The sequence below is a fragment of the Gobio gobio genome (genome assembly GCF_949357685.1).
Source record: "Gobio gobio genome assembly, chromosome: 4".
Lineage (NCBI taxonomy): Eukaryota > Metazoa > Chordata > Actinopteri > Cypriniformes > Gobionidae > Gobio > Gobio gobio.
Window position 1 is genome coordinate 67,773,559 of NC_137100.1, and position 15,111 is coordinate 67,788,669.

The 15,111-nt window shown below is 36.4% G+C and overlaps 1 protein-coding gene across 3 annotated transcripts in view; it reads right to left on the bottom strand.

Moving 5' to 3' along the window:
- Positions 1-5,794: 5,794 nt before the first annotated feature.
- Positions 5,795-15,111, bottom strand: part of fam78ab (family with sequence similarity 78 member Ab) — a 14,878-nt gene continuing 5,561 nt past the window's right edge. For all 3 annotated transcript variants that reach the window (XM_079813876.1, XM_079813878.1, XM_079813877.1), the window contains one exon: positions 5,795-9,230. In XM_079813876.1, coding sequence (XP_079670002.1) covers positions 8,705-9,230 — 526 coding nt within the window. In that variant the 3' untranslated portion in view covers positions 5,795-8,704. The remainder of the gene's footprint in view (positions 9,231-15,111) is intronic.

Sequence of the window (15,111 nt, forward strand, 5' to 3'; positions counted from 1 at the left end):
CACTATAGTAGGTCTACTGATAATATTTACACTATAGTAGATCTACTGATAATATTTACACTATAGTAGATCTACTGATAATATTTACACTATAGTAGATCTACTGATAATATTTACACTATAGTAGGCCTACTGATAATATTTACACTATAGTAGGTCTACTGATAATATTTACACTATAGTAGGCCTACTGATAATATTTACACTATAGTAGGTCTACTGATAATATTTACACTATAGTAGGTCTACTGATAATATTTACACTATAGTAGATCTACTGATGATATTTACACTATAGTAGATCTACTGATAATATTTACACTATAGTAGATCTACTGATGATATTTACACTATAGTAGGTCTACTGATAATATTTACACTATAGTAGATCTACTGATAATATTTACACTATAGTAGATCTACTGATAATATTTACACTATAGTAGATCTACTGATAATATTTACACTATAGTAGGTCTACTGATAATATTTACACTATAGTAGATCTACTGATAATATTTACACTATAGTAGGTCTACTGATAATATTTACACTATAGTAGGTCTACTGATAATATTTACACTATAGTAGGTCTACTGATAATATTTACACTATAGTAGGTCTACTGATAATATTTACACTATAGTAGGTCTACTGATAATATTTACACTATAGTAGATCTACTGATAATATTTACACTATAGTAGATCTACTGATAATATTTACACTATAGTAGATCTACTGATAATATTTTCACTATAGTAGATCTACTGATAATATTTACACTATAGTAGATCTACTGATAATATTTTCACTATAGTAGATCTACTGATAATATTTACACTATAGTAGGTCTACTGATAATATTTACACTATAGTAGGTCTACTGATAATATTTACACTATAGTAGGTCTACTGATAATATTTACACTATAGTAGGTCTACTGATAATATTTACACTATAGTAGATCTACTGATAATATTTACACTATAGTAGATCTACTGATAATATTTACACTATAGTAGGTCTACTGATAATATTTACACTATAGTAGATCTACTGATAATATTTACACTATAGTAGATCTACTGATAATATTTACACTATAGTAGGTCTACTGATAATATTTACACTATAGTAGATCTACTGATAATATTTACACTATAGTAGGCCTACTGATAATATTTACACTATAGTAGATCTACTGATAATATTTACACTATAGTAGATCTACTGATAATATTTACACTATAGTAGATCTACTGATAATATTTACACTATAGTAGGCCTACTGATAATATTTACACTATAGTAGATCTACTGATATTTACACTATAGTAGATCTACTGTTAATATTTACACTATAGTAGGCCTACTGATAATATTTACACTATAGTAGATCTACTGATATTTACACTATAGTAGATCTACTGATAATATTTACACTATAGTAGGCCTACTGATAATATTTACACTATAGTAGGTATACTGATAATATTTACACTATAGTATATCTACTGATAATATTTACACTATAGTAGGTCTACTGATAATATTTACACTATAGTAGGTCTACTGATAATATTTACACTATAGTATATCTACTGATAATATTTACACTATAGTAGGTCTACTGATAATATTTACACTATAGTAGATCTACTGATAATATTTACACTATAGTAGGTCTACTGATAATATTTACACTATAGTAGGCCTACTGATAATATTTACACTATAGTAGGTCTACTGGTAATATTTACACTATAGTAGATCTACTGATAATATTTACACTATAGTAGGCCTACTGATAATATTTACACTATAGTAGATCTACTGATAATATTTACACTATAGTAGGCCTACTGATAATATTTACACTATAGTAGGTCTACTGGTAATATTTACACTATAGTAGATCTACTGATAATATTTACACTATAGTAGGCCTACTGATAATATTTACACTATAGTAGATCTACTGATAATATTTACACTATAGTAGGCCTACTGATAATATTTACACTATAGTAGGTCTACTGATAATATTTACACTATAGTAGACCTACTGATAATATTTACACTATAGTAGATCTACTGATAATATTTACACTATAGTAGATCTACTGATAATATTTACACTATAGTAGGTCTACTGATAATATTTACACTATAGTAGGCCTACTGATAATATTTACACAATATTTACACTATAGTAGATCTACTGATAATATTTACACAATATTTACACTATAGTAGGCTACTGATAATATTTGCACAATATTTACACTATAGTAGGCTACTGATAATATTTACACTATAATAGGCTACTGATAATATTTACACAATATTTACACTTTAGTAGATCTACTGATACTATTTACACTATAGTAGGTCTACTGATAATATTTACACAATATTTACACTATAGTAGGTCTACTGATAATATTTACATAATATTTATACTTTAGTAGGTCTACTGATAATATTTAAACAATATTTACACTATAGTAGGTCTACTGATAATATTTACACTATAGTAGATCTACTGATAATTTTTACACTATAGTAGATCAACTGATAGTATTTACACTATAGTAGGCCACTGATAATATTGACATAATATTTACACTATAGTAGATCAACTGATAATTGAATAAAGGGACTTCTGTGACCCTCAGCATGTGCTGACCCCGCTCTCACTAATGTGTGTAGAAGCGTCTGCAGGCCTAGAGCTTGAGTTACACACCTGTGGCCATGAAGGGGTTGAACACCTGAACTCAGGGATGTGGAGGGGCGGCTCAATACTTTTCAGTAATAATTTCCCAACATATTTTCCAAGGCGTGCAACTTAAAATGGATTTGATTCCATACTCTCGCCAGTTTCACTGAAGTATTAATCTGCCATCTTTAAGCAAAACAAACACTTGGAATGACAAGAAAGAAAAGAGACGGTGTTGAATTTCACAGTTTTATTCTTCATGAAAAATTCAGCTGTCTTTGAATGTTTTGTGTTCGCAGTGAGGATCTTCACAGTTTGATGAATGTTTCCCGCTTATGTTTTTCAAGTATTATCAAAGCTATAAAACAAGCCGAAACACCATCGCTCCTTCTGAAAGGAGGAAAAAAGGGTCTGAGGTTACACTCACACACACACACACACACACACACACACACACACACACACACACACACACACACTCACACTCATTCTCTCTCTCTCTCTCTCTCTCTCTCTCTCTCACACACACACACACACACATTCATTCTCTCTCTCACACACACAGCATAAATGTGCTGCTAATCGAGCTGAAGCAATTCAACGTTATAATTTCATATCCAAAACTCACAGATTGATGAATATATTGTCTGTTGTGACTCTGAATGTTCTCGAAACGAGTCGTAACATTTAAAAAAAAAAGTTTGATGAACTATCATGTTTTTGTGCTTACATTATTAAAGACCAGATAACGTTGAACAAACGTTCTATTAGCATTACTGGAAGAACATTTGTTCGTAACATTGAGAGAACGTTTTATTAACGTTACAGGAAGAACGTTTGTTCGTAATGTCGAGAGAACGTTCTATTAACGTTACTGGAAGAACGTTTGTTCATAACATAGAGAGAACTTTCTATTAACGTTACAGGAAGAACGTTTGTTCCTAATGTCGAGAGAACGTTCTATTAACATTACTGGAAGAACGTTTGTTCCTAATGTTGAGAAAACGTTCTATTAACGTTACAGGAAGAACGTTTGTTCATAATGTCGAGAGAACGTTTTATTAACGTTACTGGAAGAAGGTTTGTTCATAATGTCGAGAGAACGTTCTGTTAATGTTTCAGGAAGAACATTTGTTCACAATGTCGAGAGAACGTTTTATTAACGTTACTGGAAGAACGTTTGTTCATAACGTCGAGAGAACGTTCTATTAATGTTACAGGAAGAACGTTTGTTCGTAATGTCGAGAGAACGTTCTGTTAATGTTACAGGAAGAACGTTTGTTCATAATGTCGAGAGAACGTTTCATTAACGTTACTGGAAGAACGTTTGTTCATAATGTCGAGAGAACATTCTATTAATGTTACAGGAAGAACGTTTGTTCATAATGTCGAGAGAACGTTTTATTAACGTTACTGGAAGAACGTTTGTTCGTAATGTCAAGAGAACGTTCTATTAACGTTACAGGAAGAACGTTTGTTCATAATGTCGAGAGAACGTTTCATTAACGTTACTGGAAGAACGTTTGTTCATAATGTCGAGAGAACATTCTATTAATGTTACAGGAAGAACGTTTGTTCATAATGTCGAGAGAACGTTTTATTAACGTTACTGGAAGAACGTTTGTTCGTAATGTCGAGAGAACGTTCTGTTAATGTTACAGGAAGAACGTTTGTTCATAATGTCGAGAGAACGTTTTATTAACGTTACTGGAAGAACGTTTGTTCGTAATGTCAAGAGAACGTTCTATTAACGTTACAGGAAGAACGTTTGTTCATAATGTCGAGAGAACGTTTCATTAACGTTACTGGAAGAACGTTTGTTCATAATGTCGAGAGAACGTTTTATTAACGTTACTGGAAGAACGTTTGTTCGTAATGTCGAGAGAACGTTCTGTTAATGTTACAGGAAGAACGTTTGTTCATAATGTCGAGAGAACGTTTCATTAACGTTACTGGAAGAACGTTTGTTCATAATGTCGAGAGAACATTCTATTAATGTTACAGGAAGAACGTTTGTTCATAATGTCGAGAGAACGTTTTATTAACGTTACTGGAAGAACGTTTGTTCGTAATGTCGAGAGAACGTTCTGTTAATGTTACAGGAAGAACGTTTGTTCATAATGTCGAGAGAACGTTTCATTAACGTTACTGGAAGAACATTTGTTCATAATGTCGAGAGAACGTTCTATTAGCGTTATTGGAAGAACGTTTGTTCGTAATGTCGAGAGAACGTTCTATTAATGTTACTGGAAGAACTTTGTTCGTGATGTCAAGAGAATGTTCTATTAACGTTACTGGAAGAACATTTGTTCGTAATGTCAAGAGAACGTTCTATTAACGTTACTGGAAGAACGTTTGTTCATAATGTCGAGAACGTTCTATTAACGTTACAGGAAGAACGTTTGTTCATAATGTCGAGAACGTTCTATTAACGTTACAGGAAGAACGTTTGTTCATAATGTCGAGAGAACGTTCTATTAACGTTACTGGAAGAACGTTTGTTCGTAATGTCGAGAGAACGTTCTATTAACGTTACTGGAAGAACTTTGTTCGTGATGTCAAGAGAATGTTCTATTACGTTATAGGAAGAACGTTTGTTCATGATGTCGAGAGAACGTTCTATTAACGTTACTGGAAGAACGTTTGTTCGTAATGTCAAGAGAACGTTCTATTAACGTTACAGGAAGAACATTTGTTCATAACGTTGAGAGAACGTTCTATTAACGTTACTGGAAGAACATTTGTTTGTAACGTCGAGACAACGTTCTATTAACGTTACAGGAAAAACGTTTGTTCGTGATGTTGAGAACGTTCCATCCGCGTGCATCCTAACATTTTAAGGCATTTATTTAATTTCATGTAATTTCCAATTTATATTGTGGAAAAATTAATATGATATTATTATTTGGAAAATGATTTGAAAAACTTCTACTCATTATAGCACTGTTCTCTTTAGATGCATTATTTTCTTTTTTTAACCAAATTTTTTATCTCATTTGTATGTATTAATAAACCATTTATTAATAATTTAGAAATGTTTGCACTGCTTTGAAAACCCCTGCACGCAGGAATCATGACCAAGAACGTTTAATAATGATGGGTAAAATATAAAAAAATCTGAAATATAATCCTTCAGTCATGTTGTCTATAAGCACACACACACACACACCATCCAGAAGCGTTTGTGAAAGGACAGATGACGGCTGAGGAGGTTGAGATGAGCTCAGTGTCTGTCGAGGGAATATCTCTAACGTCTTCAAACCTCCGTCCTGACGAGTGTCTCAACACCATCTCATCTCAGCGGGATAAGGCCTTCGCTGGGATCACGTGAGGAAGAGCTCTACACACACAATTGCCATCTTTATGAATATTAAGCAAATTTGCCCTCAAATTCTCAGCACTGCAATGCAAAAAATAGATTATTTAAAAGTTAAACGATACACTATCAGTCCAAAGATTTTTAAATTATTTTTGAAATAACCATGGTTTTTAAAAAAAACTAATAGTACAAATATTGACAATTTCTTCCAGTGTAAATCATCTGTTCTCTATGTGAACATATAGCAAAGTGTCATTTATTCCTGTGATTTTCAGCATCATCAGATGCCCATCATTAATGCTTCATCAATGCTGATTTCACTAAACATCGCTGTATGACAGCAAAGAGAAGTGGAAAGACTGCAGTTCTGATTTCAGAATGAAGCCGCGTCCTTCCTTCAAACGCCAGGAGAACCCAATGTCCGTTCATTTATTGATTGGCCACGACGTCTTGACACAGCGATGGCTGACAACTCACATGTAGTAGAAAATATATATTTCTGGACTCTTGTAAAACACAGCAGAAGGGCATCAGTGGCTGGTCGACGGCTGCTTTGGAAGCAAAAACACTGAAGCTCCTGTTGGAAACACTGAATGCATAATAGCGGCGTCCCGCTCCGGTTTGGTGTCCTGGTTTGGTTCGTCCCCTCAGACGGAGGACTAACTGGGACATGATCGGTCTACGATCTGACAGGTAGGATGTGCGAGGTTTACTGCATTGCACTTGATTTAAGGCGGAAAGTTTGCAGTGAAAGCAATGTAAACTTAAGGCAGCGTGAATCGTCTCAATCAGCTCTCGCTCCCTAAACACTGGCACACTGACCACATCCAGCATCCTGGTGTTCATTCAGCAGCACAGATTTATTCTGACGTTATTTTTGTAATGCTGTTTAAAGTACATTATGATAAATACATATTTCAGCTGTAAATGAGTTATAAATAGCAGCGGGATTATGTTCAACGCTATAGAAATAAAGCCGACTGGATTTGATCAAATATATATTTTTAGGCATCACGAGTCACGATTGTGTGTAAGGAGCCCATAAACTGACATGATGATGGAGAAAAAATATGAGATGGGCCATAAATATTACGTGTCAATGCTTTTGTGTTCGCTCACAAAACTGTTGAGTTCTTCGCAAGCGAACACGAAGCTTAGTGCGGGAATGCAAACATTTTATGAGAGAATGCAAAAGGTTTTGGAGGCGAACGCAAAGCTTCTCTGGGAAGTGCAAAAATTTGGGAAAATTTCTCAAGGAAACGCAAAAGTTTGGGAAAAAAGTTTGGGAAAGTTTCTCTGGGAAACGCAAAAGTTTCGGAAAAACGTTTGGAAAAGTTTCTGTGTGAAACGCAAAAGTTTCGGAAAAAAAAGTTTGGGAAAGTTTCTCTGGGAAACGCAAAAGTTTCGGAAAAACGTTTGGAAAAGTTTCTCTGTGAAACGCAAAAGTTTAAGAAAAAAACGTTTTGGAAAAATTTCTCTGGGAAACGCGAAAGTTTTGGGGAAAAAGTTAAACTGGGATACGCGAAAGTTTCGCGAAAAAAAACGTTTGGAAAAGTTTCTCTGGGAAACGCAAAATTTTAAGAAAAAAACTTTTGGAAAAAATTATCTGGGAAAACGCGAAAGTTTAAGAAAAAAACGTTTTGGAAAAATTTCTCTGGGAAACGCGAAAGTTTTGGGGAAAAAGTTAAACTGGGAAACGCGAAAGTTTCGCGAAAAAAAACGTTTGGAAAAGTTTCTCTGGGAAACGCAAAAGTTTAAGAAAAAAACTTTTGGAAAAAATTATCTGGGAAAACGCGAAAGTTTTGGGGAAAAAAGTTAAACTGGGAAACGCGAAAGTTTCGGGAAAAAAAAATGTTTGGAAAATTTCTCTGGGAAACGCAAGCGTTTCGGGGGAAAAACATTTGGAAAAGTTTCTCTGGGAAACGCAAAAGTTTAAGAAAAAAAATGTTTGGAAAAGTTTCTCTGGGAAACGCAAAAGTTTCGGGGAAAAAACGTTTGGAAAAGTTTCTCTGGGAAACGCAAAAGTTTTGGGGGAAAAAGTAAATCTGGGAAACTGCGAAAGTTTCGGAAAAAAAAGTTTGGAAAAGTTTATCTGGGAAACTTGAAAGTTTTGAAAAAAAGTTTTGAAAAGTTTATCTGGGAAATGCAAAAGTTTCGGAAAAAAGTTTGGAAAAGTTCCTCTTAGAAACGCAAAAGTTTTGGAAAAAAAAGTTTGGATCAGTTTCTCTGGGAACTGCCAAAAATTCTGAATTTTTTTTTGGAAAAGTTCTCTTGGAAACGCGAAAGTTTCGGAAAAAAAAGTTTGGAAAGGTTTATCTGGGAAACGCAAAAGTTTCGGAAATTTTTTTGGGGGAAAAGTTTCTCTGGGAAACGGAAACATTTTCTCGGGAGAACATCTTTTCCTCCCGTCTCATATTTCTCCATCACCACCCACGTCCCTTTAGGGGCTCCGTTGTATTGAGTTGACTCGCACTTCAGAAAATACAGAGCATCGATGCTCCCAGGTTTTTGCAGTGCATTGTGGGACAGGGAGCGAGCGTTTCAGTGCACTGGATCAGTGATTGAGACGGGGACCCTCTTTCCATTGGTCAGAGACGTCGCTTCCCGCAGGTTTAGCACAGTGATTCCCGACCCGTTTTGCAGGCAGAAGCTCATCCCGATCTCAGTGTTTGGGAGGAATGACCACCACCGGCTCGCCCGCCCGCGGCCGCCACATCAGCACCTGCGCGTCGTTGGCGTTGGGCTTGACCATGGCGTTGGGCGGGATGGCTTCGTTCTTCCCCAGGATCTGCGGCTGCTCCTGTGCGATGGGCTCGCGGAGCTCGGCTCGCTGGCCCAGAGGCTTTTCCGGGTCCACCTCGATGTGCAATCGCATGCGCCAGCGCACCGTCTGCAGAACCAGGACCTCGCCGGACCCCTGGCTGATGGCCACCAGCCACGTGGTGAAGCTCTGGTCCCTCCAGATGCTGCTGAGCAGGGGGGCGTTATTGTCGCTCACTGGGACCCCCCAGGTCACGCTGGGGTAGAAGTTATCGTTCATGCTGACCGTGAACCGGCTGTCCTTCTTGGTCGGGCCCACGATGGTGCAAGTCTCGGTGGTGTTGCCGTACCACGGGTAGTTGACTCCATCCGAGTCGCTGATGGCCTGGATTTTCCCGTCTCTGAGATCCGGAAGCTCCCAGCTGGACCTGCGGGAGACACCAGAGGATGAGGAGAGGCACGAGGGAACTGGGCCGACGTTTAAAAAGTTTCTCTGGGAAACGGTAAAGTTTTGGAAAAAAAGTTTCTCTGGGAAACGCGAAAGTTTCTAAAAAAAAAAACGTTTGAAAAGTTTCTCTGGGAAACGCAAAAGTTTCGGGAAAAAAAATTTTGGGAAAAGTTTCTCTGGGAAACACGAAAGTTTAATGGCCTGGATTTTCCCGCCTCTGAGATCCGGAAGCTCCCAGCTGGACCTGCGGGAGACACCAGAGGATGAGGAGAGACACAAGGGAACTGGGCCGACGTTAAAAAAGTTTCTCTGGGAAACGGTAAAGTTTTGGAAAAAAGTTTCTCTGGGAAAAGTTTCGGAAAAAAAACGTTTGGAAAAGTTTCTCTGGGAAACACGAAAGTTTCGGGAAAAAAAACTTTGGAAAAGTTTCTCTAGGAAACAAACACGAAAGTTTCGGAAAAAAAGTTTGGAAAAGTTTCTCTGGGAAACACGAAAGTTTCGGAAAAAAACGTTTGGAAAAGTTTCTCTGGGAAAGGCGAAAGTTTCGGAAAAAAACGTTTGGAAAAGTTTCTCTGGGAAACGCGTAAGTTTCGGGAAGAAAAAGGTTTGGAAAAGGTTCTCTGGGAAACGCAAAAGTTTAATGGCCTGGATTTTCCCATCTCTGAGATCCGGAAGCTCCCAGCTGGACCTGCAGGAGACACCATAGGATGAGGAGAGACACGAGGGAACTGGGCCGACGTTTAAAAAGTTTCTCTGGGAAACGGTAAAGTTTTGGAAAAAAAGTTTCTCTGGGAAACGCGAAAGTTTCGGGAAAAAAAACGTTTGGAAAAGTTTCTCTGGGAAACGCGAAAGTTTCGGGAAAAAAAACGTTTGGAAAAGTTTCTCTGGGAAACGCGAAAGTTTCGGAAAAAAACGTTTGGAAAAGTTTCTCTGGGAAACACGAACGTTTCGGGAAAAAAAACGTTTGGAAAAGTTTCTCTGGGAAACACGAAAGTTTCTGAAAAAAACGTTTGGAAAAGTTTATCTGGGAAACGCGAAAGTTTCGGAAAAAAAAACGTTTGGAAATGGTTCTCTGGGAAACTTTTAAGTTTAATGGCCTGGATTTTCCCGTCTCTGAGATCCGGAAGCTCCTAGCTGGACCTGCGGGAGACACCAGAGGATGAGGAGAGACACGAGGGAACTGGGCCGAATGAAGCGCACAGACTCTAGAGAACACTCGTCGCCGAGGGCAAGAGATGCTTCTGATTCCAGCATTCAGAGGAAGTTAAACATAGAACAGGGAATCTGAACAAAGGAGAGTGTTCATAAGCAGTGTTGGGGGTAACACAAAGCCAGCCCTGACCAATTTGCTGCCCTGGGCAAGATTTTACTTGGTGCCCCTTGTATCAAGGTTTAGCACTACATGTTATCAGTCCAAGTTGTGGAAACACTGGTACTGTTTAATTTTTGTAATGCATGGATGTTTTTTTATTTATTGTTGTTTTATATGATGTCCAGTCTATTCTACCCCGTCATTATGTTAATTATATAATTATTATTAACCTGTTAGCCTGCATCCCCCCTTTTGAAAAAATCCTAAGAAATGTTTCTTTGGGAAACAAAAGTTTGGGAAAGTGTCTCTGGGAAACGCAAAAGTTTCGGGGGAAAAAACGTTTGGAAAATTTTATCTGCGAAACTCAAAAGTTTCGGGGGAAAAAACGTTTGGAAAAGTTTATCTGCGAAACGTGAAAGTTTTGGGGAAAAAAGTTTCTCTGGGAAATGCGAAAGTTTTGGGGGAAAAAGTTTCTCTGGGAAACGCGAAAGTTTTGGGGAAAAAAGTTTCTCTGGGAAACGCAAAAGTTTTGGAAGCGTACGCAAAGTTTCGGAAAAAAAAGTTTCGAAAAGTTTATCTGGGAAACGCGAAAGTTTTGGGGAAAAAAGTTTCTCTCGGAAACGCGAAAGTTTTGGAAGTGTACGCAAAGTTTCGAAAAAAAAGTTTCTCTGGGAAACAAAAGTTTAAGAAAAAAATGTTTGGAAAAGTTTCTCTGGGAAACGCAAAAGTTTCGGGAAAAAAAAAACGTTTGGAAAATTTTCTCTGGGAAACACGAAAGTTTCAGGGGGAAAAAACGTTTGGAAAAGTCTCTCTAGGAAATGCAAAAGTTTCGGGAAAAAAAACGTTTGGAAAAGTTTCTCTGGGAAACACGAAAGTTTCAGGGGGAAAAAACGTTTGGAAAAGTTTCTCTAGGAAATGCAAAAGTTTTGGAAAAAAACATTTGGAAAAGTTTCTCAGGGAAATGCAAACGTTTCGGGGAAAAAAAAAGAAATGGCATAATCAGACTAAAACCGTTACAATGATTCCTTTGCACTAAAAGCATAAGTTTGGCGTCATTTGAAAGCAGACACTTGGCAGTTTACTGTAAATTCAAAATTATAATTATTTTCATAATCAAAAATAGCTATAATAAGCTTCAAAATTTTGTAAAGTAATTAGAAATATATTTGTATGAAATATCTTTATGAAAATAAAATTGAAGTTGGCATTTTAGCAATCTAGAAGTGCACTACAGCTGAAGCCACATGTCTGACCATGTTATATTTCAAATCTGAAGATGATAAGTCTAAAACTCTGTGAAAAAATGTTTTTCAAGATCATGTCATATGATTTTATTTTGAGATTTCTCTAAAATGTTAAGTATGAATTGAAAACAACACATAAGAGACTCCTACGCTCATGATTAGGCTATATCTGCGCATTTTGAGGAAGTATTGAATAAAAAATACTCCTCTTTTTAGAAATTTGACACAGACATATGAGAATCTATCAATATGTTTCCTCATCTGCACACTTTTGAACTAAAAGCCCTGAGGGATGTTGATTTGTCACGAGTCTTCGTGAGGAGAATAGAGGAGTTTTTTATGAATGAGATCAGCTGAGGCTCATATTACAATCAAACGGTTCCGATGCGGTTTTCATATTCATAACCCCTGACACATATTAACAAATTACTGTCACTATAAGACTTTGAGAATAAAACAGAGGTAAAAAATGGAAGCTTGACTCTTAGATCTTTTTAATGATGTGTAGTTTGTCAAGGTAATTACTTACATCTGACAGTCATTTGAGCTAATTTAAACAAATAAAGCTTAAGGATGAATGCGTCCTCAATCAGGTTAAGAGGTTTAACAAATTTAAGGGCTGATGATAGTTCAACTATACAAAAATAGCACCTACGCCAGATTACAACCTAAACAAAAAAAGCAAGAGTGCATCTGGCATTCATGCACAAACTATTGAGAACTAGCAAAAGTGTTTGTTTTCCAGTAGATGGCAGCAATCTTCCACTAAACTATGCACATTCATGTTTTCACCATGAATTAAACTGAGAAATTTAGATATTTAATGTGCAATTTACAAAAAATTTTGCTATTTTAAATAAACCTGTATATAAATTTGGGCAAATACATTTTAAAATTGCCACATGTCCCCTTAAAACTGCACAACGGCAAAATAAAAACATTAGGATATTAAAAAAAAGTGATATTACATTAGGATATGATTTTTTTTTTTATAAAACCACACTGTCTGTGGCCTCTGGAGAACCCAGAACGGCTGCTTGCATATATAATAAAACTGGAATTAATTAGCGAACATTAGTATTTTACTACTATGCAATTAGATAAAATGTTCATTCATTAGCCTACATCACTTTACCTCTGTCTTTACACTGCAAAAAATGCTCTTCTTATTTAGTATTTTTTTTATTGTTTCCAGTCCAAATATCAAAAATGTCTTACATCAAGATGGATTTACTAGTAAAATGACATTATATTTGTCCTTGTTATCTTGGGGGAAAAAATATAAAATGAAGTGAGTTTTTGCTTAAAACAAGCAAAATTATCTGCCAAATGGGGTGAGAAGAATTATCTTATTTCTGTTTGGGATAGAAACAATAAACAAGCTTTCAATCAGACACAAAATAATTTTTCTCACCTCATTGGCAGATAATTTAGCTTGTTTTAAGAAAAAATATAATTTTACTTATGTAGTAAATGCATCTTGATTTAAGAATTTTTTGATATTTAGACTAGAAACAAGACAAACATACTAAGTAAGAAAAACATTTTTTGCAGTGTATCCCTTATCTTCCCTGCATCAGACGCTTCTGTCTTTTTTGACACTACAATTCGGCAATCCGTCATAAATAATCGGGCAACTTTCACCGTGTCTACACCTGGAGCGAGCAGCCAAGCACCCTAAAAAATGAGCAATCCTGTCTACGTTAGATGAGGCGAGAGGCGACGCAACACAACAAATTCCCAACGTTAAACTGATCGCGCGTTATATTTCTGACGCACTTCGAGTAGCTCGGCGGGGGAGATCGATGAGGCGGACCGGGAAGAGATGCGGGGACTTAGTTAAGTTTTTTTGCGCTTTATTTGGTAATATTTCAAATTAATATGAATAAAATAGTATTAGTAATACATTTTGGCGCCCCTATAGATGAGTGGCACCCCTAGCATTTGCCTATTCCGCCTATGCCACGGGCCGGCCCTGGGGTAACGCATTACACTCTAAAAAATGCTGGGTTAAAAATAACCCAAGTTGGGTTGAAAATGGACTAACCCAGCGGTTGGGTTAAATGTTTGCTTAAAACAACCCAATTGCTGGGTTAAAATAACCCAATTCCTGGGTTAGTCCATTTTCAACCCAACTTGGGTTATTTTTAACCCAGCATTTTTTAGAGTGCAGGCCAATGTTAACTTTTTTCTTTTTTTCTACAAAGCTTAATGCTAATCGCTGAAGTAACCATTTAATGTAAGATCAAGAACTTCCTGATGCATCATTCACTCAAAGACCTCACACTCTAAAAAATGCTGGGTTTAAAACAACCCAAGTTGGGTTGAAAATGGACCAGCAATTGGGTTGTTTTAACACAGTGAATGGGTCGTTTTAACCCAGCGGTTGGGTTAAATGTTTGCTTAAAACAACCAAATCGCTGGGTTAAAACAACCCAATTCCTGGGTTAGTCTATTTTCAACCCAACTTGGGTTATTTTTAATCCAGCATTTTTTAGAGTGTACAAGTAACTTGAGTTACATAATAATATTACTTTTTCCAAGTAACTAGTAAAGTAACGCATTACTTTTCAAATTTACAACAAAATATCTGAGTTACTTTTTCACATTAATTTGACTGACAGCTCTCCCGTCCATATGTTGAGAGTTAGGGCAGAGGTGTGTGTGTGTGTGTGTGTGTGTGTGTGAGCATTTATTTATCTCACTCGCACAATAAAGATTCTGTCCTCCTCAAAATGAATAAAATCAGCCAAATGCAAAATCAGAGTACTATGCAAACCTCAAATAATTAAATGTTAAATAAAACAACTATTTTTATGCATAATCTAGCTTTATATTTAATTTACCAATGTCTTGCTGCTGACCTTTGATGATGAAAATTACTAGATTTTTAGTTTTTATTGGTAAAACCTTTTTTCTCCTGTATCCTATTCCTCCATTATCCAGAGCTGCGCCCTCTAGTGTTCATGAGGGAATCTGCATCTTTACCTCAGCCTGGGGCTTATTATTTACATTTTGGTATGAAGAGGTCTTTACCGTTGCACAAAAATATAACTTTTTTGTTATAAACAAAAACAAGCCCAGCCCAGGTGAGAAAAAGTAACGCAAAAGTATCGTAACGCATTACTTTTCTTAAAAAGTAACTAAGTAACTCAATTAGTTACTTTTTAAGGGAGTAACGCACTATTGTAATGCATTACTTTTCAAAGTAACTTTGCCCAACACTGGTCTTAATGAAGCTCTCGCATCTGTGAGTCCAGCGGACGGACTCTGTCTCTTTAAGCCGCTCTGCATGACCTCCAGCG